Here is a 24,961-nt window from a genome sequence, read left to right as displayed (position 1 = left end):
CTATCCTTTACGCACTGTGAATCTGGAGTCACAGCGGTTCAAGTCAAACTCTCCAGATTAATTTGCGCCTTACAACGGTGTTCATTTTCTCCTTTTATTCTCTATGAATTCATGCTCGCACGGAAAGGGCGTGCAAAGCTAGGGATACAGTGTGTGAAGCATCCTGGTGCTGCAATTTATCCCACTCTTCTCCATTAAATGTTGTCAATAACTCCATAAAATGTTGTAAATAAACCCCATAATACAGTGAGGGTATAGTTCTTTTTCCAAGCAGCATAAAAATAACTCCATCAAATACATAATGAAAAACCTACTCTGATAAACAGTTATTTTACTCCAAGCAGGTAAGATATGCTTTTATTGATTTGTTCAATAATTTTTGGAATTTAATCTGGCATTTCCAAGATAATGGTTTACTACCTTCAGGAATAATCCTCTCTATTTAAAACAAAAGCATCCTTATCAAAGCAAATGCCTGCACCACTGAGGAGAGTCTTACCTGAGGTTGATAAGACGAGAATTACAGGTGGAGCGTTCTGGCCTCCTGGCTCCACTTGTATTGTTCCGAACTTGTGCTCTGCGGTTTCATCTCCTCCATGCTCTTGTGTGGAAATAAATAAATAAATAAACCACTGCTTTATTGTCAGTTAATAACTCAAGAGAGAGCCACTCAGGGAAACCCCACAAGAGAATGACAGACACAGATCTCCTCCCCCTCACTCTAAAGGAAGCTTCTCATCTCAGCAGTTCATAATGGGTTGTTTTCCTCTCCTTTTATGCTCCTCTGTCCTTTCTCTCTTTTTCTCGTGCGCCCACCCCTCCTCTCTTACCCGGTTGTCCAGGCGACAGAGTCAGTGAGAGACATTTCTTCCCAGAAGCTCTCCTCTCTCTCTCCTCTCTCTCTCTCCCATGGCTTTGTTCAGCTTGCTCTGCTGACTGGCTCACCGGTTGGGGACAGACGAGGAGGGGATTGCAGCCGGAACGCCTCCTGTAAATCACTGGTGGATGGAAGGAGAGCCTGGAGAGATTGTTTAAATGAATCAAAACATACCGTGGGCTGTTTCCACTTTAATTCAGCAGGATTTAGGCGACCAGAATAATGCAGTTGTCACGATTCTGCAGCCGAGCACCCTCTCATGCCGTCAGTTGGTATGGTCTACTCTGGTCTTGTTGGAGGGGAGGTGGGGTGTGTTATAAGAGGGGTGATCACAATAACGTGCTACAAAAAGTGGCAGGCGATATAAAACAATCACCTGAACTAAGATTGTGGTTAATTTTCCTTTGCTATCACGGTGCTCTCAGACATTTAATCTCCATCTCTGTTGGAGGTGACATCTGTGTACACACATTTTTGTGTGGGGTTTGTAAAAACAGCTCTGCCTGAGTGTGCGTGCCTTGTGCACATACTGGTTTCTTCAGGACTGTAGTGCGTTTGCTCACTCATCCAACATTAATGACGGGCTCTCCACTCTCACTGCGAATTTAACCCATCCATCACCAAACGTCTCCACCGCTGCTCAGGTTTAACTTGGATTGCATGTGCAATAATGTGCAATAAAAACACACTATTATGTAAAATGGGAACGGTTAAATCTGAAGTTTCACCCCTCTTTCCAGAGCTGGCGCTGCTGTGTGAGCCAACCACAAAGAAAAGTCTGCTAGTCATGTCACAGCTGTGTTGGCATCCTTCAGGAGACTGTATTCAAGCCATTGGTGCCACCGTGACATCCATCTGACTTTTTTTTTTTCCTCAGACATTTACATTCACCTGAGATGAATAAAGTGGCGCAGAATGGGTCATCACATCCTACCGTGGAGGCCAAATGAGCAGATAGTATGAACACTGTTTGCTGTCCTGATGTCATTGGTGGAATGAGCTCCCCTCTGACATCAGGACGGCAGAAAGTCTCTACACCTTCCACCGGAAACTAAAAACACATCTTTTCCGACTATCTGGATTAAAACACAGATTAGCACTTCAGTGGCACTTAAATAGCTCTTATTATGGTACTTTTGTAGTTCGACTATGTTGAGGAAATGTTACTTTCTGTATTCTTGTTGTTCTTAGTTTGTACTCTAGGTTGATCCACTTATTGTAAGTCGCTTTGGATAAAAGCGTCTGCTAAATGACATGTGATGTAAAAAAAACCCGATCCATGTCGTCAATAACACCCAACCAGACTTCAGTGTCCTTTTTCTAGAGTTTAATGGGTCCCTTCAATCTCAACAGACTTTATTCCGTAAACATGTATCACAAATATTGGCAGGCAAGAACTCATAAGCAGTTGACTCATAAAACAGTTAAATAATACAAAATCTACATAAATAAGCCATTCATACGTCCACACATGCATACTGAACACACGCATGCAGACTTACACAGGGCTTTCAGAAAGACAGCGTGATGCGGTGCCGTGTTCGCTCCCTGATTGCACAGAAGAAACATTGAGAAGAGTTTCTGCTCGATGGTCCCCGTTGAGGCAGGTCTTCCTGAAAGAGCCGAATTTTTAGGCTAACTATTTGTTTTGGCTATGAAAAGGAGATTCACATTAACGGCGATAGCACTTGGTGGAGGAATATGCTGCGACAACCTAAACTTGGGAGAAATGGAAAGATAGGAATACTTTTACACATCTTACAATATAACACAATTAAATTATAATTGGCACGAAGGCCAATGGCTCTGCACTCAGGAGATATCAGCACACTGAGTCTCTTTTACTTGGGTAATGTCCCGACTACTAGACAGGGACAATAATAGTGAACTATATTATCTCCATCAGTAACCGACGAACTCAGTGAACAAATGGCTTGAGGAAATTGAGAGACGCAAGAGAACATTACCGCCCCACCATCTGGATCTTAAATCAAATGATGGAGTATTACATAATATTCTGACAATGCTTAGATAGTCTATTCATTTCTGTTTTCTAGATACTATAGAATATTTACACTCTACATATTATAGATGCCCAACTCATCCCCTCCAAACTGGTTGGGAATGTTCGGGCTGCTCATTTATGACGACACACCAAAGACAGTGCAACAGAATAAATGGGCTGATATGCACATCTGGCTCTGGAAAATAACCCTGATGTTGATTAGCACTACAGAGCCGGAAAAACAATCTGCATTCATCCAGTAAGTATTCTGCAAATAACCGTGGTCTGTATTCAGGGTTAATTGAGTTGGACTCAATTAATCTGGTGAGAAGTATAATAAAAAGGGATTAAAGTTGGAAAACATCTGATTTAGCATAGTTTTAGCACATACCAACGAGGCTCGGAGGAAGGCCAGTTCTTTTTGTGTAATTGTACAGTGCAAACACATTTTGATCAACAAGTCTGTTTAAAAGACACCCGGGGAACAACGTCGCTTAAAATCTTCACTTTACATTTAACAATCAACCAAACATTTCGTCACAAACTATACAAACATGTTTAGTTTGTGGCCAGTTGTTTAACATTTCAACTTTGCAGTAACACTTTGGGTCAGAGAGGGTAATCAGTTTGCTTCGCTACACAACGTTCACAGTGAAAAGCAACAGCCCTAGTGGACTGGTCAGGACGGCGGCCGGGGAAAAGTAGATCAAAATGTGCTGTGGTCATTGGTCCATGAGATAATGTGGGTGCTGCCACACAGAGACACACACACACACTTTCTCTCTCTCTCTTGCCGTGTAAACTCAAATACACTCTCATACTCTCAAGGGATTTGTTCTTTTCTTCTGGCTACCACAGATGAGTCTCACGGATCTCAGAGATTATGTTATTGGCTTTTTGGAGTGCCTGAAAAAGGAAACAAAAGAGGTCAGATAAATCACTGGCTTTAAAACAGTAGATGAAAGAGAAATAGAAAAGGACTTTGTTTTTCATCTTCAGAAGCCATTCAGAGAACGAAACCATCAGCCAGTTTTACCTCCAGCATCTGAGCCACCTCGGTCCGCTGCTGTGCCGTGTCCTGGGACTCAATGAGCAGCTCCTGCAGCAGTGACTGTTTGTAAAGCTTACCCACCAGCTCACTCTGCAGATGCTCTTTCACAAAGTTCACCAGGAAGTGCATCACTGCCTTGGGCACACTGCGGACACACAAAGTTAGGGAGTCACGGGAAATGAAATCATAGAAAAAAAGAAAATGGACTTGTTCCAGTCGAACCTGTCCTGGATGCTTTTGCGGACGATAAGGAAGTAGCACTTGATGAGGCGCTGGATGATCTCGCAGTCCCTCTGCTCCTTTGCAGACAACTTGCGCGATACGGTCACCGCCTGGCAGAGAGAGAGAGAGAGACAGAGAGAGACAGACAGACAGAGACAGAGACACAGAGAGAGAGAAAGACAGAGAGACACAGAGAGAGAGACAGAGAGAGAGACACAGAGAGAGAGAGAGAGAGAGAGAGAGACACACACAGAGAGAGAGAGAGACAGAGAGAGAGACACAGAGAGAGAGACAGAGACAGAGAGACACACAGAGAGAGAGAGAGAGACAGAGAGAGAGAGACAGAGACACACAGAGAGAGAGAGAGAGAGAGAGAGAGGCAAAGTAAAATGTTGACTGTGCAACGTATTCTCTCCTCCCGGTAAGTGTTCTGTTCTTCTTCTCCCACCACTCACTGCGTCAAGCAGGTTAATGGACCGGCCTTTGCTTGGACTGCCAAAGCCTGCAGCCGGGACTCTCTCTTCCGCAACCTTCTCGTTCTTCCAGCATTTTCCTCCATCAAGTGCCTCCGCCTGTCAGCAAAAGATCAGAGGAAGTCAGGGGGTCCGGGCTGTTTTAGCCGAGTCTGGAACGCCACTACAAACTGTGAAAGGGGCTTTGATGTTTGGATGGGAGATGTAATGGTTTAAGCTTTTTTTTTTTACGACCACCGTTTACCCAAGCAGAACAAATGAGAGCACCTGCTGTAAGGGACACATAACTACCTGCTGACTGTTGACAGATGCAGAGACCTGCCCTGCATCCGTGAAGTCTGGATGTTTGGTGTTGATGTAGGCGAGCTCTATTGATACTAGATGGTGCACCTATTGGAAAAAAAAGAATTATTCGCAAGTAGCACATGGGGTTTAGCTGCGAGTCATTACAATTAGTTTGAAAGATCAGTTTAGCTAAGCCATGGATTACCATTTCATTAGTAACCGGCAAGCGCTTTCTCAGTAATCCAGTCACCACTTCCACAATGGAATCGTGCAGTTTGGGGAATCGCAGAAGCTCCTTGCAAAGACAAAGACATCGTTTCTCAACACGGTGCAGGCAGTCAGAATTAAGTCGTCTTTGTTTCAGCAATTTAAATCAAATGATGTCAATATCTCCTGGTTCACCTGTGTGCTGTAGGAGGAGCAGTGCTGGATGATCCTCTGCAGCTCTTCATGAACCAGCTCGACACAGCGCATGCTGGGCTCCTCCAGTCGCTTAATTTGCCGCTTCACCAACAACTCAAAGGACACCTCGGGCACAAACAGTGCTGGCCGTGGACCCTGCAGGGCAAACACACACACACACACTCTATAACTGACCAAACAAGAAAACTTGACTAGAATTTGGATTAAACTAATTACAAGAAGAGAAGTCAGGAGACGCTCACCGTCGCATTACGAATGGCGGTGAGGATATCAAGCTCCGACAATCCTCCCAGGGGGTCAATGGACTGCAAAGTGCGCCCAAAGGTCTCATGGAATATGTAACAGATCCGAGCACCCCCACAGCTGCAGAAGAGACGAGTTCAGCCGTGACCAACGCCGCTTCTCGGCGCTGTGCGTCAGCATTGTTAATCGTGCGAAAATGAAATGCGGTCAACCACAAAAAAGTCAATACTTGCTCCCTCTATATTTACATAAATGAATCACCGTGTGGCAATAGAGGTGCAGAGATGAGGGTGCCAACAGAAGATGCTGATGCCACTTAAATGTACTATTACATTACCACAAGAAAATAACCCTCATGATGGACATCGTGAACCAATGCAGGTCAAATGCGACACGCAACACAAAGTATGAATTTAGATGATACCCGGAAGAAATTGACAGAAACAAGAAACAAAGGCTGCTGTGATCAGAAGAAAAAAAAGCATTTGGTATTGAATAAAGATACGGCTACAGAAAAGCAATCGGACTCACAGCTCGGAGGTCTGGATGTATCTGGCCGTCCCCTCGATGGTGTTGCAGTAGTCGCTGGCGAACTTGGTGACAATCTGCAGCAAGGTGGCACTGTAGTCTTCTACCGGCTGGCCGTAGTCATTGAGCCGTGCCTGGTACTGGGAGCTCAGCGTGGTCACACGGGTCTTGAGCTGTGGCAGGCAATCCCGGATGTGATGCATGAGCAGCCGGCTGAGAGTTTTGGCCAGATAGCGCGAGCCGGACCGCGAGGCGAGCGAGGGGTAGTGGCGCTGCAGGAAAGCCTGCTCGTCCCTCGTCGAGTCCGGAAGGCTCTTCTGGGTATTGATGTCATGCTGGCTCCTAGCAGGATAACCATTCGGGGGGGGGGAGCAATAAGATGTTCAGGGTAATAAGGACATGAACAACCTTTCTCCTGGCTGTATTGTGAAGCTTAAAACGTCACATAGCTAAACTAAAAGAAAACATAAACAATGCATCGCGGCATACCTGTTTACCACCCCGATTATTCCAAGTCTGACTGGAATGACTCGACCCAAAAGGACCTCGAGAGCATCGGTCCCAGCATCCATCAGGTCCAGCTTAGTGACCACCAGCAGGGTTCGACGACCTGACACATAAATGTGATTATATTTCTACGGCAGTTAACAGTCTTCCAAATGTAGTTATTCTGAATATATATTGAGGGATCTGGTAGTAAAGTAAACAGGAGGACATCGTGGAAGAACTTGAGGCCAGCAGGAGAACATTTGTGCTCAGCTATAGATATCCTAACTCGCACACTATCAGTGTACAACCGGCACTTAAAGGCCATATTGCCTACCTATCAGACAATTACCACAAGTGGATTCACCTCATCCATCTATTATTCAGAGTGCACCATGACAGCAACGTTATCTTCAAAGCAACTGTAATTGTGGGAATGATGTGACAGTGAAGACTGACGGGTCCAAAAGCCTACAATTATTAAAGCGTAATACATTCCCCCTGCATATTAAATAATACAAAATGCGTGGCCACTTGAGACATGTTATGCAATAAGAAAAATCTAAATAAAATCTGAGGAGATGAGACGTGATGTCCTACCATCTGTATCAACCTCGCGAGCCAATTTCAGAGCATCCGAGGTGGCCAAGTCAGAGTTGGCAGGAGAAACTGAGAGGATGAGGCTGTTTGGATTGGAGATGAAGGACAAGATCATCTCTTGTACTTGTGCCTCGATGTCCTCTGGCTGGTCCCCAACAGGAACCTGAGGCAACAGCAACGAGCAGCCGGCGTTGGTGTAAGCACAGCACACATGCCTTTCTACTGTGAATCTGATGATTACCTTCGCATTGAAAATGCGGAAGGTTATGTTTTGATCGATCGCCGTGTATTTATTTATATGCGTGTTCCTCGCATAACAAAAAAAGTTTTAAACCGAATCGCATGAAATTTGGTGGGATGATTGGTTATTATCCGGGGACCATTTGATTAGATTTTGGGATCAATCGGGTCATGGAAAGGTCAAAATCTTCTTTTTACCATAGCACGGTCAATTTTTATCCAATTGGCATGCAACTAATGCCAAAATGTTCATAATTCAATGCCCAATCTTGTGATATGCGAAGGTATGCGCTCTACCGAGTGCCCGTTCTAGTTGCAGATGTGCTGATAATGATCATTTAGTGCTAATATGTTCAAAATCAACATCCTTGTCAAGTGTCTGAGTTTACCTTAGTGATTCCAGGTAAATCCACCAGGGTGAGATTAAGGACTTTGGGGGAGAAAATCTTCAAATAGATGGGTTCAGGACTGATACCCTTGAGGATATGGAAAAAAAAGCAGCAACATGTATCAATGCAGAGTAAAAAGCTCATTTGAAGGTATCACTGACTCAACAGCAATGCTTTCTCTTACCTTGTTGTCCCCTAAATTGCGTTCAGTCTCCGCTTCGATTTCCCGATGAATCTCCTGAAAATCTGCGAAGATCTGTCAAAAAGGTGTGAGAATGATACAATGATCCCAGCACATCACCGGAGAGACGCAGCAAGGACGTCGTTTGAAATCTGCAGCTAAATGTACCTGGTTCTTGCAGTGGAGGAACGTACCCCATTCTTCAGCTTTGACACCTGAACAAACGTATAAGAGTGAGCGCACGTATGTTTACAGACGCTCGCTATTACACTTTGGGGAGGAAAAATGCAAACTGAAAAGACTCCAAATTGACTGACAGCATGCTTGACGAGATCAGAACAAACTAACTGTTTGAGAAAGTTCACAAAAGAAATGAAGTGGTGAATCAAAGACAAGTTCATGCAGACCAAATATACAGAGACCTGGGTAGCTGATTTGGGCATTTTGTTTTACCCCACTTCCTGAAAGAGTAGTGAAGAAAAAGAAGATGAAGAAAGACTGAACGTTAGAAAAGAGAGGGTCTGGAAGGAGAAGCTCACAGTTCAAACAGTAGTGAAAGCGCCATGCCAAAGTGCTACCTACTTCATACTTCTAGCAGAGCCTACGCCTAGACAGATGTAACACACCATCAGGGTTCTTACACATGTTGAACACTGGATTTCCATGACTTTTCCAGGACTTTAAACCAAATTTTCATGACCAAACTGAAATCTCGGTATAAACATGAACATTTTTGAAAATTGTGCGTATTGAGAGCGTACGCCGGCTTATATTTTGAGCGTCTTTCTTTAAAAAACATATTATTTCAAACTCGGCGTAAATGAACATGTGATTATAGGAAATTTAAATGACTTTTCCCAAAATGTTATGATTTAAGTTTTTTCCATGACTTTTCCAGGCCTGGAAATAATCATTTTAAAATGTCATGACTTTTCCAGGTTTTCCATGACCGTACGATCCCTGACCATAAACATGCTCCATCATAACTTGTACTAAAGCTCGATTGTTAATGTTCAAGGACAATCAAAACAACTTCCTTCTCATTTAAAATGTGAATAAATAGATGCATCTGAAGGTACCATTTTCGATTTTCTGCCTCTCCTGTAGAGGGGCAACATTAACGAGTTGCAAGACGAGGGGTCGTCTCGTGACTATTCCTGTTCCTCGAGGCAAGAAATCCCGTCCGACCAGGCTCTCCAACACGGAGCTCTTCCCGCTGCTCTGTTGCAGCACAGAATGAGAGCAAATCAGACATTTCTAGCAGCACTGATAGTCAGCCTATATCACTGTTCCCTTTAAAACACACTCACAATACATATTCAATCTCTGGTCAAATCAAAGCATCACACCAGAAAGGGTCACAGGACTCGTTTACAGTTGAGCTTTTCGTGTTTTTCAGCAGACTGACCTGAGATCCAACGACGACGATTTGAGGCAGCTGTATGACCTCTGCACCCACTGTGAGAAACACCTCCTGCAGCCGGTTGATGGTAGGAATCAGAGTCTCCATCCTTCCAATAGACCGGGGACTGCTGGTCAAACAGAACATGCATGGACTCAAAGAAGATACAAATATCTCAGTTCACATTCAATCAAACTGAAACCAATAGTTTTCTTTTTTTAAAGCCCAATGAGAAAGCAGTTGGCTGCATTACAATCTGCACAAGGAGGCAACAACTGTTGAATATTTACAAGTGCAGATGACGAATATCAAATTATTGGGACGAGTGGAGTAACGTTAACGCCCGAGCAGTTTGACCAGCACTGCTCCACAGCATCCAAAATCACACTGGCGATTAATCATCAATAACGGAATGGACCTACACGGTAACCAACGCTGCAGCAGCGCAGGGCGAGCGGCTCGGTGTTATCGGTGGTTAGCTGGGCCAAGCGGCGTGCTGAAGGCAGGAAGTGAAACGGTTATGCTAGCGTTAGCTTCTCCCGTGAAACAACCGGACCAGCCGCAGCGGCATCGTCACCTTACCGATGTCCAGGAAACAGGAGCCGCCCTTATCCAACGATTCCGCCCGTCATATTTTGTAGGGGGGACATGGTAATCAAAAACATGTAATTTTATCCGAATTGTTATCCAAATTTAGCAGGAAAAGAAACAGTCAGTTGACCAGGTGGGCGGGACTCGAAATCCACGTCCTCAATCTGATTGGTCTAAAACTTTACCAATGCGCATGACTGTTCCCCGATTGACTTATAAGACTCACTGTTGGTCACGCCTTCATTTTTTTTTACTTCAACAGGATTAGAATATACATTTTTATTTTATATTCAACCACTTCTATTTGGCAATGCTAGAAACAGTTTTTAAAAAAATCCTATTCAACATATATTTTTTTACATTCAACAAAACAGTAAACATTAAGACACTTCTTTTTCTGTGGTTTAATGTCTGTATATACACACACAATATTTACAAATCATTCAATGAACATCAGTTAGTTACGGAATAAAAAGTGTATTACCTTTTCAAGGATGGTTAACAGAACACACAATCTGACAGATTACTAATAAAAACCCTCGAGTCGACGTTAGTCAGCTGAGAGTCGTAGCAGCCAGAGATCATGTGAAAACAACAGCATAGATGGATTCCTTCATTTTCAAATATTATGTAATCAGGTCTCGTGTCATTTCTGCAACATCAATGACCAACTCGAAGTTGCCACGTTTTCTTAGCCATGGTTTATCCCTATTGCTGAGATAACCAGTCACTGGTATCTGTCTTCACTCAGCCAAAGATTAGGCACACAGCTCAATGCAAGAAAAACAATATTGTATTTTCCATGCCTCACACTCTAAACATTGTATGCACCTCCAAGAACCGAGCGCCTCTCAAGACATTTTACAATAAGCAACTTTCGGCTCGGCTTAGTCCATGTACGAGGTGTCCATGTCTTCGCCGTCGGGGTGAAGCAGTCTTCCCGCCAAACGCTCGACGTCGTCTAGACTAAGTTGTCGAAGTGACCGTTCATAGTCCTTGAAGAAAAAAGAAAAATCATATTGAGACAGCGCAGGTTTAAAATATTAAAGAATCTCTTTAAACCAGTGTGTAGGGCAATATTGTTCCATTTCGAATAAAGCATGAGATGGGAAGTATTGCTTAGTTTGCAATAAAGCAGACCTGAAGCCAAACCAACCTAATGCTGCACTAACAGCAGGCTCTAAATAATTTGGTAGGTCCAAGATTTCCAAGTCTATCTCCAGAGAGCTGCTATGAAACAACTTAACTTCAAAATATCTAGTTGATAACTTTTAAAGTTTTAGTATATCCATATAATGACTTTTATTTATGAGGTATTTATGCAATTACAGGGAATGTAATTAGGCTTTTTTTTATTATATACATGTAAAAATGAAAACTATACATATTTGTGCTTATAATTGAGACCTTGCAGTGCCTTTTACGTTGAAGTGTTAGAACTATATTACTGAGATAGATGAGTACCGTATTTTCCGCACTATAGGGCGCACTGGATTATAAGGCGCACTGTCAATGAATGGTCTATTTTCCATCTTTTTTCATGTATATAGCGCACCGGACTATAAGGCGCATTAAGCGAAACAAAAGTCAGCCAGTCAAATTTTATGAAACGTGTTCACAATAACTCTCAACATTGTTAAGTTATAACTAGGGCTGTCAGCGTTAACGCGTTAATCTATGCGATTAATTTGGCCGCGTTAACGCACTAAAATATTTTAACGCAATTTTTTTTTTTTAAACCGCGGCAGTGCGGTTTGACACTGTTTCCGTTTTTAAAACAATCATTTCTCCGCGAAAATAAGGAGCAGAAATCAGTTTAACTCGTGGATGAATCAGTCGGGTTTCCTCCTGCTCCTCCTTCCTCCCGTCTCCCCCTCTGAGACACAGAGGAACGAAGGGGCGACGTGTCGGGTGACGCGGCGCGGAAAGAACGCCACACACGAAACCTTCACCGTGATTGGTCAATCCGTTTGTCTGTCAACATTTTGGGGGAAAAACAACCAATGAACACTCAGTAAATCACAAAGGACCTCCCACCTCACAGGTTAGGCTCATTTAGCAGCCTGTCAGTCAGAGAACCAGAGGACACGGCGCGAGGACAATGAGGCTCATTTCAGAGCTGAGATTGTTCTGGAATGTTTGATGTATAACACGTGGGGGTGTGTCACATGCAAAAGACTTTAAACGGTGAATTTAATTTATTTTGTAAAATGTATAAAATGCCCCCAGCCTCCAGAGGGTTAACGTGACATATGTGAATGTCAGTCAGTTACCAAGGCCACTGGTTCTGCTGTGTTCAATGTTAAAGATGACAGGACCAATGGGGTCTCAATATACTTTTTTTTTTTTACTAATCTGATGTTTCACTGAAGAAACAATTTATCATCAACGATATTAAATACCTCGCTGGCACTGTATATGTAGGAGCCTCTTTGAAAACACAGCTCTGTGTGAAGTTTTGTCTTTAAAAATAATGAACTTTTAACTTTTAATCGCGATTAATTAATCGCAATTTCAAAATGTGCGATTAATTAGTTAATTTTTTTAAATCGATTGACAGCCCTAGTTATAACACATAAAATACAACACACTCACAACCGCAAGCGAGACAGTGAAGGGTGACATCGTTCTGGTCCCTGTTTCCTCCACGGTGCGGTTCACGGGGGTATCAGAGGTGAGGGGAACCGTGTCCATGTTGGTGACGTGCTCTGACCGGATCTTCTTTTCAGTGATCTGGTTTTTGCAGTATTACTCCGCGACGCTCCTAACTGCGGTAGCCGTGATGCTGCAAGCGGTGCGGCTTTGGAGTTTACCGAAGTCGTACTAAAACATGTTGACAGCGCGCCGTGAACCACACAAAATCGCTTCGAGGTCAGTAAGCACAAACAGAATTAATCCATATACAAGGCGCTCCGGATTATAAGGCGAACTGTTGTTTTTTGAGAAAATTAAAGGCTTTTAAGTGCGCCTTTTAGTGCGGAAAATACGGTAATCGATGATATGATAATTTCTGCATATCACCGATTCTATATATTTAGGGAGCAACGGGCTATTGTCAAGCACCCAGGGAGGTGGCTTCTTCGAGAACACTTTGACAAGGGACAATAATTTAGTTTTTAGTATTTAGTTTTGTGTTTTCTAATTATTTTTATTGATGCTCTGATGTGCACCGCTGCTGTGATTTTTGAAATTTCACCACTGTGGCACAAATAAAGGTATTTATATCATATCATATCATAAGAGCCGGGGATCAAACCGCCAGCCTTGTGGTTAAAAGACGACCTTCTACAATTACTGAGACTACGATGCATTGTAGTACAATTATGAAATACCTTAATAAGCTGTTCGTGCACTTTTGCCGCATCTGCTGGACTAAAGTGTCTCGCAAGGATAGTGGACACAGTCTGCCACACTCTTCCCTGTGAGCTGCTGCTGCTGCTGCTGCTGCTGCAGCTGGAAGCCAGCCCTGACGCTCCAGTTCTCTCCCCCACTGGACGGACGACCAGATTCAATTTCGCCTCTGGCCCGATGGAATAATCACATAGTCTGTGTTCATCTGAAGAAAACAAGATGGTATGCAGTCATTCAGATTGGTTTAACTTTATGTATAAAAGAGATTGGTGAATCAAGCGATTACAACGCCGCATTAAGATTATTAACGATTTATTAATCTACCTGCAAGCGCTTTCCCTTTATAGAGCAACCGCTGCTGGTTTGCTGGTATGTTGAGACGTTCGGACACAAGGTCCTTCACTTTGGAGACCTTTTCATCTTCAGTCACCTGGAACAACAACAACACGATTATGTAGTGGCACTAAGATACATTTGGCACGCATTCTCCCCTCTCCTCCTGTTATTCTCCACTCTCCTGGGCTGAAGAGTACTCAAATGTCACCAACTTTATATACACGCAACAATTAATGGGGAATACACCTTCCTTCACAAGTACTAAATGCACATTACCTTGATAAATGACCACTTTAGCACATGTGTTCCAGAGAAAACAAACAGTAAGTTATCTATAATAGTGGTATTTCTCCTTTTAGCGCTGCAGACACAAACAATAAAAGGCCAGGTATTTTTAAACTTTCAGATAAAGAAAAATCAGTCTTGATCACTGATTAAGTTTAAAAGAAACAGCTGATAACATTTAGTGTTAGACCAGTATGATAAATACTTCCCCATTTGATACACACATCAGCAAATGCTTTACAGTAACATTACGCGGTATTTCCATTGTTCTACTCAAAATACCTCAGAGTCTCACAGTAACATCCTGATCACAGTAGTCCCCATGTCACATATAGCCTCTGCAGATAAAGTGCATTTTGGTGTTTCCAAATTTAGTGCCTCATTCAGACGTCATCAAATCTAAACTTGAGGGGAACACATTGGGGTTAGGACCCAAGGCCCCGCCCTGCTTCTGAGAACATTACATCACAGACGCATGAGAAGACCATTTAAGTCAGGGTTCTTACATTTTGAACAATGGATTTCCATGACTTTAAATCAAATTTCCAAGACCAAAGTGAAATCTCGGTATAAACATGAACAATTTAGAGAATTTTGTATTAAAAAAATGAGAATTCCAAAGCATACAGTTTACCTTAAATGAAACAAATGAGACAATAGTTTGATTAAAATAATAAACATTTCTATTCATGTTTATTCCTTTATACACTTATATAAATGTGTATTCTTTATGTGCAAATCCATCCGCTTATATTAATTATTTCAAACTCAGCGTAAATGAACATTCGAATATACCAACATTTCCATGACTTTTCCAAAACTTTTATGATTCAAGTTTTTTTTCCATGACTTTTCCAGGCCTGGAAATGACCATTAAAAAAAAATCCATGACTTTTCCAGGTTTTCCATGACCGTACGAACCCTGTTAAGTTAACTTTACGCTAGTGCCTATTACAGTATTTACCACGTGACTTCCATTTCCGACCTGCCTACAAGAAAGCACCACGTGAGGATGTACAGAGCTTTCCTGTAACTACCGTGTGTGTAAACGAGAAGCGAGGAGACAACCAACCAGAGAAAGTCCGTGACAGTGAACGTCACTGCGTCTCTCAATAATGTGGCCAACAGGCCATCTAGAGTTACACCGAGTCACAGCCGGACAATATGTACAGGAGATACATTAAAACTATCGTGACTCTGAAAGGAGTCTGACAGCCTAACGTTGAAAGCGAAGTGTCCTCATTGTGCTTCGCCCGAGGCAGCGTGAGCCGAGGCCATCGACTCACGTTACTTGCGATTCAAGCTAGCGGTCGGAAGCTAGCAGTTAGCTCGGCGCTGCCTAACTTACCTGCACGCTGCATTCTTTCCCTTGAAGCGGCTTCACGGTGAGGATCATTTTCAACGAGACGAAAGACGAAAAACGAAACACAAGAACACGTTGAACAATTCAACCACGCAGGATATTCAGTTAATGTCACTTTGCTAGCTCGAGATAGCAACAGCGTTTGTTCTCTTATCTACGGCCCATCTTCTTCTTCTCCTCCGACAAATGCTGCTGCTGCTGCTTCTCTCGCGAGACACACTACTGCCACCCACTGGCTGGAGGGCTGTATGGCCGCTGGAGGCTGGAGGATCGTTCAACCAAAACGACACGTTATTGTTCTTTCCTCTGCTCGAGATACTTAGGCCATAATTAAATATTAACGGAATACATTACAGTGAAGGAAAACGAAGACGGGGTTAGGAATGTAAAGTTGGAAGGAGCGTCCTTTAAAAACAAAGAATAACTTGGTATGACGAAAGTTGTAATCCGTTTTTAGCTATGGGCCGGTTAATTTCCCTCCAAATTGGACGTATTTACAAAATGCAATCAACCATTGCGACTTGTGCTAATCACCATCATAATAATAATAAATATATAATTTTTGCATGAGATTAACTTTTAAACAAATCACCGATATCTATCCCCGGGGCTCGGAAATACCCCAAAGACCCTCTGACCCAATTGGAATCCAGGCCATGCATTTGTCATTCCAGCCTCCCAAATGGTCTCCGCTGTCTGGGTCATGTGATTGCCTGCTGTCTGTACCCAGCCCTGACCAGCCCCGTGCAGGAGAGGAGCATCTTCACTTGGTAGACGCTGTGCACCTGTCTGCTGCTAAACAAGGACAAACATATCCAGGACAAGTGAGAAAGACTTCCACGTTGTCAGACAGGCTGAATGTGGTAAGGGATCTTTGTGTGTGTGAAATGTGAAATACAATTTGTCCTTATATTTTGCACCGTGTGTTTAGTCTATTAGAAAACATATAACGCTGTTATCACATGTTACCAACTCACGCATGTATTTAAACGGCTATTTATCAGGGCGCAGAGCTCCGAGCGCGTTCGCGACCCAAAACGAAAACAAGAAAACAATCCATGTTTTATTCTGGTAGGGACAGAACATGTGTGTGACTTAATAGTGAGTCTAATAACCTTTTAATAATCGTCGTTGTTTTATCTCTTTTAGTCGACTAGTATAGCTACGTTCTTGTCCTTTGCTGTCTCGTGTTTTTGTTATGTGTCCTTGAATCACATACTGCACTGCCAGAAGTATACTGCGAGCTCTATAGAGCAAACACAGACGGTCTTCTTTTCATTGCACTGGAAACTGTGTCATTGTTATATACTTTTGTTATTCAGTCTTTTGAAAATGATTGCCATCAAACACGTTTCATCAAATCAAATATGAATAGGGGATATTATCTATCTATTTATCTATCTATCTATCTATCTATCTATCTATTTATATATCTATTTATCTTTTATGTGTAGCACTTGTGGATATTTGTTTATATCGTATTGATTTCCCATTTATATTATAATAATATTGATACTGATCTAATCATAGGAAGAGATGCAGATGGCTTGGTGAGTTAAGTGAGATTAGCTACAAAGGGGAATCACTCCAACTCAAGATCAGACATACATGTGTGTATTTGGACCCATTCAATGTATTTGTTTGTGTGTAAATAGAGATTTATATGTCTGTGTTTTGTCTCCTGCATGGCGATTGGAGGTAATGGGGACACTTCGGGACCTCCAATTTGCCCTTCAATTAAAGATTGAGGAGCTCCGCCAGAGGGACACACTAATAGATGAGTTAGAGTTGGAGTTGGATACAAAGGATGAACTCATTCGGAGACTGCAGGAAGAACTGGATCGCTCCAGAGCCACTGTCTCCCTCCCAGGATCCTCTGCAGCCAGTGCAGGTATAACATGGTGCTTATAAATGGCATATCCTTTTAAGCCTCAACAGATAGTGCAAGCCTTAATCCTTATTGTATGTGTGTGTTTTTCCTGTAGCTTGCTCAGCTCAAAGTGAGGACTCGCAGCGAGCCACTAGAAAAACCGTCATTTCTGAGTCCTTCACTCTGGACCCGATGACTCTCGCCATGGTTTCACATCGAAGCTGTGACAAAAGCCCGGCGTAAGACCAGTGTTCTCTCAGCTTGCTCAATGAAAATATGTCTCTCAAATATCCAAGGCTAACTGACTGCTTTCTGCAGTCGAGATAAAACCTTTCAAAATGTTTATGCTTTCATCGAAGATGTTTAATATCTTGACCCTAAATATGACATCAGTGGTCTATTCTACATTTGTTCCCTCAGTGTTCAAAGGTTGATCCGGTCTTCATTTTTGAGGAATGACTTGTTGAAGAACCTCGACGAAGGAGAAATCAGAACCATTATATCCTGTATGTATCCAACCACGATCACTCAAGGCTGTCATATCATTCAGGAAGGGGCCAACGGGGCTCAGGCTTATGTTGTCGAAGGTAAATCATTATTCTTCCAATTGCTCGCATGCCTGAGGCATTTATTGACATTTTCCTTGACACGACAGGTGCTTGAGAATAGTCCGATGAAATTATTTTTTCTTCTTCTTATCTTTGTATATAAATGTTTTTACTGCTAGCTCACAATGTGATTAGACGCTCTAAAAACACACCGATGTGAGAACTGCATGTTTGAGCAAGAGAAGAAGAGGCACTGAGGATAACCAGTTGATACAAAAGGCAAGGGGAAAAGGAGTTCTGCTTCTCGGTGGTTGCAGTTTATCAATACTGGTTTATATTCAGAAATCTTGGCTGCATTTGTGATGTGCAGCTAATTCAGAGTGGCTGCTAACTTCTTTTGATTTATCATCATAACCAGCAAGAGGTTGTGGCCTAGATCCACTTAGGGATGGTTGAATATCTGTTGTTTGTATATCTCAAGACATTCTGGCACATGCATATAACAGTTCCAGGTATTATGTACATGCTTTGTTTCTTCAATTCCTGTGTATTTATTAACAGAAGGGCGGCTAGATATGACGAGAGACCGACTTAAGCTTCTCACAATTGAGCCAGAAGACATGTTTGGGGAGCTGGCCCTCTTCTACAACTGCGCCCACAGCTTCTCTGTCTCAGGTATCAAAGCGTTGTGTTCTTGGGTTTATATGTGCATTCATATATCGATGGAGATCTGTCACATCAAAAAACACTGGTGGTCGGGATATAAATAATTGTTGTTTGTCAGATTATCACCAGGAGGTGTTTTTTTTTGCCAGAGGTCTCAGACAGATGTCTTTTGAATCTAATGTCAAAGACTTTTGAAATCGTGGATAACACCACAGCTTTTATTTTATTTTCTCAAAGATGTGGGGAATTTTCTGCATGACCCAGCAGGCTCCCTGCCACATCTCCTCCACGCAATACAACATGCACACACAAACATGTCACACAAAGACAAGAAGCATTCATATATATATATATATATATATATATATATATATATTTATGCACCCATACATACATGTCTGATGTAAAAATATACATATCTATTTATATATATATATAAATAGATATATATGAATATTCTTAAATCAGAAATGTATGTATGTGTCTATATAGAGAGATATATATGCTCCATATTTGTGTTATTTGTAACTGTTTGTGTGTGCATGTTCTATTGCACATATTGGTTCGTTTCACATGGCCAGGATACGTTTATTTACCTTGTTTGGTCTCTAAGCATCTTATTCCCTTGTTTTACTTCTTTCTTTATCCTGTGAGCAGTCAGCCTTTCCAATTAACTGTTTTTACGACATCTCCAGTAACAATGCTCTGCTCATGTCGGTGGTCTGTTGTAATTTCATCAGGTCAATTTCTGTCAGCCGTCTCCTCCGATCCATTCAGGACCCATTGTATTCTCCTCACCGACCTGAAATTACTCTTTTTTCCTCCAATGTTGCCATCTGAGACCATCACTCGGGGGTTTGCTCTCTTTCATTTCGCCAGGGATAAAGAAGCAGGTGAAAATGGGGCTTTATCATCAGGTCAAAGAAGTGGGAGTAAATTACATATTGCAGAAAATGTCAGAAAAATCCTCTATTCAGAGTAATGTTTAGCTTCTTCAAAACATATTTCACATTACGTGTCATATGTTACTAAAGTGCAAACCAATGGGGCATATCCAAATGGGGGAATTGAGATTTCAGGGCACCATATTATCAGACAATGGATCTAATTAAACCTTCTAGACTAGAGAACGTCGACTTCCGTTTAAAGAAGCTTCAGTGAACCAATCAATATGGGTCATTATTAATTCAAACACCCTATTTAAAGCTCTTTCATCAAGAAAGAGTGATGCAAGTTAAGGAAATCAGATTATAATTATATTAATAGTCCCTCTATGTAAGAAAATAAGCACTTTTTCTTCCACATGGTGAGCATTTCTAATGAAGCCCTGGCCTTCTTACTGTCTGCTCTTCAGGCTGTAGCCGATCCTGCATTCAATCCACATCCATCACAAACTAACCATGTCTTTGAGAACTGTTTTAAGACTTGCTTCTTGATTGTGTTTCCACCTGAGATCCAGAGTCACGGTCACAACCTTGACCAGCTCCTCTGTCTTTTGAACTGCAGCTCAAACGGACAGCAAGCTGTGGGTTATTGACCGCAAGTGCTACCAGACTATTCTAATGCAGAGTGGTCTCAACAGCCTTTCTCATTCAATGGAGCTGCTTATCAGGTGAACATCGGACCGATACGCCTCATTTGATACAGAGCATGCCGGGAGAGCTGCTTTGTATTCTAGTACCTTCAGCATGATGTCACCTGGGTGCTGTTGTTTGTCAGTCGCCACAATGCTCCATGTGACCGAAATATCAACATTCCTATTTTTTTGTTTTGTTCTTTTTTTATTGTTGTTGTTGTTTGTGTTTTGCTTTGGAGGAGGGGAGGGTATGTGTGTGTGTGTGTGTATATATATGTGTGTATATGTATGTATGTCTGTGTGTATGTGTGTGTATGGGTATGTATATGGGTGTATATGTTTATGTTTATGTCTGACATTTTTGTACTTGTTTTATGTTTATATCACTAAACAAATAACAAATTTAAGTGACAAAAAAACCCATTCCTATGACATTTTTTCTGGAAAAGAATTGTAACCCTGTTTACCCTTGTCATTGTGCCTGCAGCGCTCCCTTCCTCCAGTCTTTACCAGAGAATGTCATCATGAAAATGTCTGACCTCATGGAGGAGGTACAGATTAAGTTCTTAAAGTCTGAAGCTCTGTGTAACCATCACTCGTTGTTCAAACAGAATCCAGCTGATAGATTTCCTGTGCACACAGATGGGATCGTCTGTAAACAGAATATCTGTTATTTTCAGCTGTCTTTGCATCCGTTGACAAGAAGGTGCTGGGGTAGAATCACAAGTAGTTTTCATATTTGCTGGCCCTCATCTTTATTTCTGTCACATTTGTTGGTTCTTCTCCTTACTGTCTTTTCCTGCTGATTTTTAAAACGTTTTATATATATATATATTTCATTTATGTTCCACAGACACACTACAATGAAGGTGATTACATCATTCGACAAGGGGCCGCAGGAGACACCTTTTACATCATTAGCAAAGGCCAGGTGAAGTTGCATGCTCTCTGCCTGAGACGAGGCTTTTAGAGAGGAAAAGATTTAGACTGTGGAGGACAAAATGTCAGTGTGGCTTTAGGAGTTGCATTAAAATGGTGATAATTGACTTTGGCGCTTGCCGCCCCGCTCTCTCCAGCATTACGTCTTTTTCATTACCTCTCTCTTTTGTGCTTGCCAGGTGAAAGTGACGGAGAAGAAGCCCGACCATGAAGAGCAGGTTGTTCTTTCTCAGCTTTCTGAGAGACAGTGGTTTGGAGAGAAAGCTCTGTGGGGGTAAGGAGAAAATAATGCACGTTCAGAAGGCATTATGCATCGGGTACAGGAGCACATGATGGCGGAATTGATGTGCAATGATGTTTTTGCATCGGTAATATGATGATTTTCTTCTTCACTCTGTCTTTAGAGAGGATGTTCGGACTGTGAATGTTATTGCTGCTGGTGAAGTTTCATGCTTGGTCATGGACAGGGAGTAAGTCAATACTTTGTGTTTGTAAAATTCACTGCATAGAAATCAGTAACTGATTATTTTTGACTTTTGAGCCAATTATACAATAAGTGTACAACACATTGTGGTTATAGAACTTACAACCGGAGGGACCAATACAAGTTTATGACAGATGTTTTGAGGTGCAATGTACATCAATGCCTTATGATTTTCTGAAAATAATGATTGGTTGGATAACACCTGTAAAACATTTGAAAGGATATCTCTTTGAATTTTAAAGAAAGTCAATAAAAACATATGCAGCAATAGTCAAACTGGATAGTATCTCAATCAGTTACTACACGATACTCTAAATTGGTCATGAATTAACGTGCTTAGTCAGAGATGCTGAGAATGTTCATGTACTTCTGTATTTCAGGACCTTCAAGGACGTCATTGGTGGGTTGGTATTTGACTGCAGTCATGAGGTGCAGCAAAGCCCTGAATTCAGAATCGAGTGAGGAGCATTAGACTACAATGCTATTTTCTTCAATAATGACAGGTACATTGCACCTCGAGGATACACAAGGTGTAGGCTCACCTGTGTTTTGCTCGTGAACAGGTCTGACAAGGATGCTGATCTCTTCTCATCCACCTTAAGTGATTTCCAGATTATCTGCACACTAGCAGTTGGGGAGTTTGGTCACGTAGACCTGGTGAGGGTTGATCTCATACAGCTCACACACATCAGCGGCCTCCTCCACATGCCATGTTTCTATCATGTAATCTATTGATTTCTACCTCTGTCAGGTTCAACTAAAGAGCAACATCAAGTGTCTTTATGCCATGAGGGTCCTTAAGAAAAAGCTGATCCTCAGCAACAGTCTCCAAGAGCACATCCTGAGAGAAGGACGCATCCTAATGGAGGCTCATTGTCCATTCATAGCCAGGTGTCTGTGATTCAACAATGATCTAGTTATGATTGTTTTGATTACATCGTGATCTTTGACATGTTTCTATTTGTGTATTGCTCACAGGCTGCATAAAACCTTCAGAGACACAGAGTGCCTTTACATTTTGACAGAAGCTTGTCTTGGTGGGGATTTATATAGCCTAATCAAAGAAAAGTAAGTATTTATGACTGAAGAGGATGCAAGGCACTTTTCTCATTATACTGATAAGAGATGTCTAGCCATACTGCAGAGCTCTTAGCCGAGCTTTCATCCCAATGCAGTGTTAAGACCGAACAGGATTTGATGTCTTACATCTGTCTACCTCACACATTAGCTGTGTTTGCTGCGTGCTTCAACCAGCACTTCTGCACACTGCTCATTTGTCTTTTCAGGGGACGTTTGGACGAATGCAGCGCCAGATTCTACACGGCTTGTGTTGTCGAGGCCTTGACCTTTCTTCACCGTCGAGGTGTCATGTATAGAGATGTCAAGCCTGAAAATGTTGTTCTGGATGAGCGTGGTTATGCCAAACTGGTACTACATTTGGCAACAAACATACACTACCATTCAAAAGTTTGGGGTCACTTAGAAATGTCTTTATTTTTCAAAGAAAAGCACTGTTTTTTCAATAAAGATAACATTAATCAAAAATACCCTCTATACATTGTTAATGTGGTAAATGACTATTCTAGGTGGAAACGTCTGGTTTCTAATGAAATATCTCCAGAGGTGTATAGAGGCCCATTTCCATCAACTATCACTCCAGTGTTCTAATGGTACATTGTGTTTGCTAATCGCCTTAGAAGACTAATGTCTGATTAGAAAACCCTTGTGCAATTATGTTAGCACAGCTGAAAACAGTTATGCTGGTGATATAAGCTATACAACTGGCCTTCCTTTGAGCTTGAAGTTTGAAGAACAAAATGAATACTTCAAATATTAATCATTATTTCTAACCTTGTCAATGTCTTGACTATATTTTCCATTCAATTTTCAATTCATTTGATAAATAAAAGTGAGTTTTCATGGAAGACACAAAATTGTCTGGATGACCCCAAACTTTTGAACGGCAGTGTACATTTAGATTTTTTGGGATGAAATCCTATTCTGGGTTTTACTCGTATCCTCCTTTTATAGATTGGTTCCAGATGTCTAAAGAAGGCTGACATGGGTAAGAAGACCTGGACATTCTGCGGTACAGCGGGCTACATGGCACCTGAAATCATCTTATTCAAAGGTCACAGTGTCTCTTCAGACTTCTGGTCACTTGGCGTTTTTGTGTTTGAACTTCTGAGTGGTGGGTAGGTTTCACAGGTTAACAGCCCTATTTGTGAAACTCATTTCTCCAGCTGTAGATTGAAGTGGTCGTGACAGGCTCTTGTTTCCCTCTCCAGGCTCCCGTTCAGCGACACTGATCCGATAACGATGCTCACTGCAACCATTCGTGGTATCGATCAGATCGACTTTCCACAAACCATCAGCAAAAAGGCCTCCAGTCTCATAAAGAAACTGTGCAGGTGTTGTAAATATGCCGCACTCAACACTATGAATTATAGTGTGAAAGCTTATGAAGACCTCCCTCCATCCACCACCTTGTATGTTATAAGCCTTTTATATTTTATATTATCATCCAGCTCCCACACACACACACAAATAGAAGAAAATCAAACAACGTAGCCGTGTGGACACGACCCGTGGTGTAGCATCCCCACTCCAAGGACAGAATCGGAGTATTAATCCATCGTCTATTTATTTGTGTGTTCTTGTCTGCTTTCCGTCGCTAAGGACCAATCCCTCGGAGAGACTGGGCAGTCAGAGAAATGGGGCCAAGGACATCCAGAAGCACAAGTAAGATGACAGATGTATTCGAAAATCACAGAGGCCTTTATTTGGGAATATGGGTTTACAGGTTGTGATGCTCTGTTTTTATTCAGATGGTTTGAAGGATTAAACTGGGACGAACTCTGTACAGGCTCGTTACTCCCTCCAGTTATTCCCAAAGTAAGACATGTCACTTATTATTGACTGTTTTGTGATAACTCTTGTTGCAGTGGAGTCGACCTATTTTCTCACACGTTACCCTGTTACTCTGTCTTTCAGGTTAAAGATGCTTTTGACAGCAGTTCATGTGGTCACTACACCGAGAGCTCAGTGGAGCTCAGCACACACTGGGAGGATTTCTGATGGATCAGCAGTGAACTGGAAAAAAAACTGTCAATTTCAGATTCAGGCACATTATGCCACCTGATGGCACATATTTTCAAACAGAATTATTTTCATTGTTAGTAACTGCAGATACTGAACATTTGAGTTTATTGATGCCACAGCTGCTGAATGTTAGCCTAATAAACAAACACGCTGTACACAACGGTGTTGTCTTTCTTCTTAAATCTGCAGTCTCACTTATAAGACTTTTTTGAAAAAAATGTCTGTCATTATTTGATCGCCCCCAAAATGTGGCGCAAACACAATTAAAAAGTGACGTCAGTGTTGGCAAAGAGGCGTCAAAGCTACAGAAAGCTAAAAAGAAGAATACTAGAAGTTGTGTGATTTCTAACTTCAAAATAAAGTAACTGAATTAAATTCTAAAACTTGTTGAATTGTTGAAAAAAATCACGATGGTTATACACTGAAATCATTGGATCAGGCCGAA

General features: G+C 41.9%; 3 protein-coding genes across 10 annotated transcripts; 1 reads left to right on the top strand and 2 right to left on the bottom strand.

Moving 5' to 3' along the window:
• Positions 1 to 2,187: 2,187 nt before the first annotated feature.
• si:dkey-32e23.4 (dynamin-1-like protein) lies at positions 2,188 to 10,284 on the bottom strand. Of its 5 annotated transcripts, none has more exons than XM_056418450.1 (18): positions 9,988 to 10,284; positions 9,828 to 9,901; positions 9,412 to 9,535; positions 9,083 to 9,224; positions 8,172 to 8,218; positions 8,007 to 8,078; positions 7,823 to 7,909; positions 7,194 to 7,356; positions 6,597 to 6,717; positions 6,111 to 6,449; positions 5,579 to 5,699; positions 5,316 to 5,471; positions 5,119 to 5,208; positions 4,920 to 5,018; positions 4,611 to 4,727; positions 4,156 to 4,265; positions 3,919 to 4,078; positions 2,188 to 3,788 (listed from the first exon to the last, which is right to left on the bottom strand). In XM_056418450.1, the coding sequence occupies exons 3-18, from the start codon at positions 9,511 to 9,513 to the stop codon at positions 3,732 to 3,734; spliced, it is 1,983 nt and encodes a 660-aa protein (XP_056274425.1). In that variant the 5' UTR covers positions 9,514 to 9,535; positions 9,828 to 9,901; positions 9,988 to 10,284; the 3' UTR covers positions 2,188 to 3,731. The 5 variants fall into 5 exon arrangements, with proteins under 5 accessions (XP_056274425.1, XP_056274427.1, XP_056274428.1 ...); XM_056418452.1 differs by having other exon boundaries at positions 9,412 to 9,532; XM_056418453.1 differs by lacking the exon at positions 9,828 to 9,901.
• A 96-nt stretch (positions 10,285 to 10,380) lies between these two features.
• On the bottom strand, positions 10,381 to 15,496 carry ubl4a (ubiquitin like 4A). Its single transcript, XM_056418455.1, has 4 exons — positions 15,317 to 15,496; positions 13,672 to 13,777; positions 13,329 to 13,552; positions 10,381 to 10,991 (listed from the first exon to the last, which is right to left on the bottom strand). Exons 1-4 carry the CDS (start codon positions 15,362 to 15,364, stop codon positions 10,884 to 10,886), a joined length of 486 nt encoding a protein of 161 aa, XP_056274430.1. The 5' UTR covers positions 15,365 to 15,496; the 3' UTR covers positions 10,381 to 10,883.
• Positions 15,497 to 15,974: 478 nt separating this feature from the next.
• On the top strand, positions 15,975 to 24,676 carry prkg1l (protein kinase cGMP-dependent 1, like). Of its 4 annotated transcripts, none has more exons than XM_056419757.1 (20): positions 15,975 to 16,194; positions 17,030 to 17,222; positions 17,317 to 17,440; positions 17,622 to 17,788; positions 18,311 to 18,424; positions 19,922 to 20,027; positions 20,479 to 20,542; positions 20,845 to 20,922; positions 21,110 to 21,204; positions 21,335 to 21,400; positions 21,795 to 21,872; positions 21,978 to 22,071; positions 22,166 to 22,305; positions 22,393 to 22,482; positions 22,701 to 22,842; positions 23,446 to 23,609; positions 23,703 to 23,825; positions 24,094 to 24,156; positions 24,243 to 24,309; positions 24,409 to 24,676. In XM_056419757.1, the coding sequence occupies exons 1-20, from the start codon at positions 15,988 to 15,990 to the stop codon at positions 24,490 to 24,492; spliced, it is 2,259 nt and encodes a 752-aa protein (XP_056275732.1). In that variant the 5' UTR covers positions 15,975 to 15,987; the 3' UTR covers positions 24,493 to 24,676. The 4 variants fall into 4 exon arrangements, with proteins under 4 accessions (XP_056275732.1, XP_056275731.1, XP_056275733.1 ...); XM_056419756.1 differs by having other exon boundaries at positions 23,703 to 23,903; XM_056419758.1 differs by lacking the exon at positions 20,845 to 20,922 and having other exon boundaries at positions 23,703 to 23,903.
• The last annotated feature ends 285 nt before the right edge of the window (positions 24,677 to 24,961 follow it).

The sequence above is a fragment of the Pseudoliparis swirei genome, chromosome 7 (genome assembly GCF_029220125.1).
Source record: "Pseudoliparis swirei isolate HS2019 ecotype Mariana Trench chromosome 7, NWPU_hadal_v1, whole genome shotgun sequence".
Classification (NCBI taxonomy): Eukaryota; Metazoa; Chordata; class Actinopteri; order Perciformes; family Liparidae; genus Pseudoliparis; species Pseudoliparis swirei.
The sequence above is the reverse complement of the archived record's forward strand: the minus strand, read 5'-3'. Positions and strand labels throughout refer to the sequence as shown.

Bases quoted from the DNA above. Each gene is read 5' to 3' on its own strand.
- si:dkey-32e23.4 (XM_056418449.1), bottom strand. From the start codon at position 9,552: ATGTTCTGTTTGACCAGCAGTCCCCGGTCTATTGGAAGGATGGAGACT. The intron at 7,357-7,822 runs GTAAACTCAGAC...CTGTTGCCTCAG, and splicing joins ATTTACCTGGAATCACTAAG to GTTCCTGTTGGGGACCAGCC. The intron at 6,718-7,193 runs GTAGGACATCAC...TTTATGTGTCAG, and splicing joins TCGCGAGGTTGATACAGATG to GTCGTCGAACCCTGCTGGTG.
- ubl4a (XM_056418455.1), bottom strand. From the start codon at position 15,364: ATGATCCTCACCGTGAAGCCGCTTCAAGGGAAAGAATGCAGCGTGCAG. The intron at 13,553-13,671 runs GTAGATTAATAA...TGTTTTCTTCAG, and splicing joins TAAAGGGAAAGCGCTTGCAG to ATGAACACAGACTATGTGAT. The intron at 10,992-13,328 runs GTATTTCATAAT...TTTTTCTTCAAG, and splicing joins TGCACGAACAGCTTATTAAG to GACTATGAACGGTCACTTCG.
- prkg1l (XM_056419756.1), top strand. From the start codon at position 15,988: ATGCATTTGTCATTCCAGCCTCCCAAATGGTCTCCGCTGTCTGGGTCA. The intron at 20,543-20,844 runs GTACAGATTAAG...TATGTTCCACAG, and splicing joins TGTCTGACCTCATGGAGGAG to ACACACTACAATGAAGGTGA. The intron at 23,610-23,702 runs GTAGGTTTCACA...TTCCCTCTCCAG, and splicing joins TTTGAACTTCTGAGTGGTGG to GCTCCCGTTCAGCGACACTG.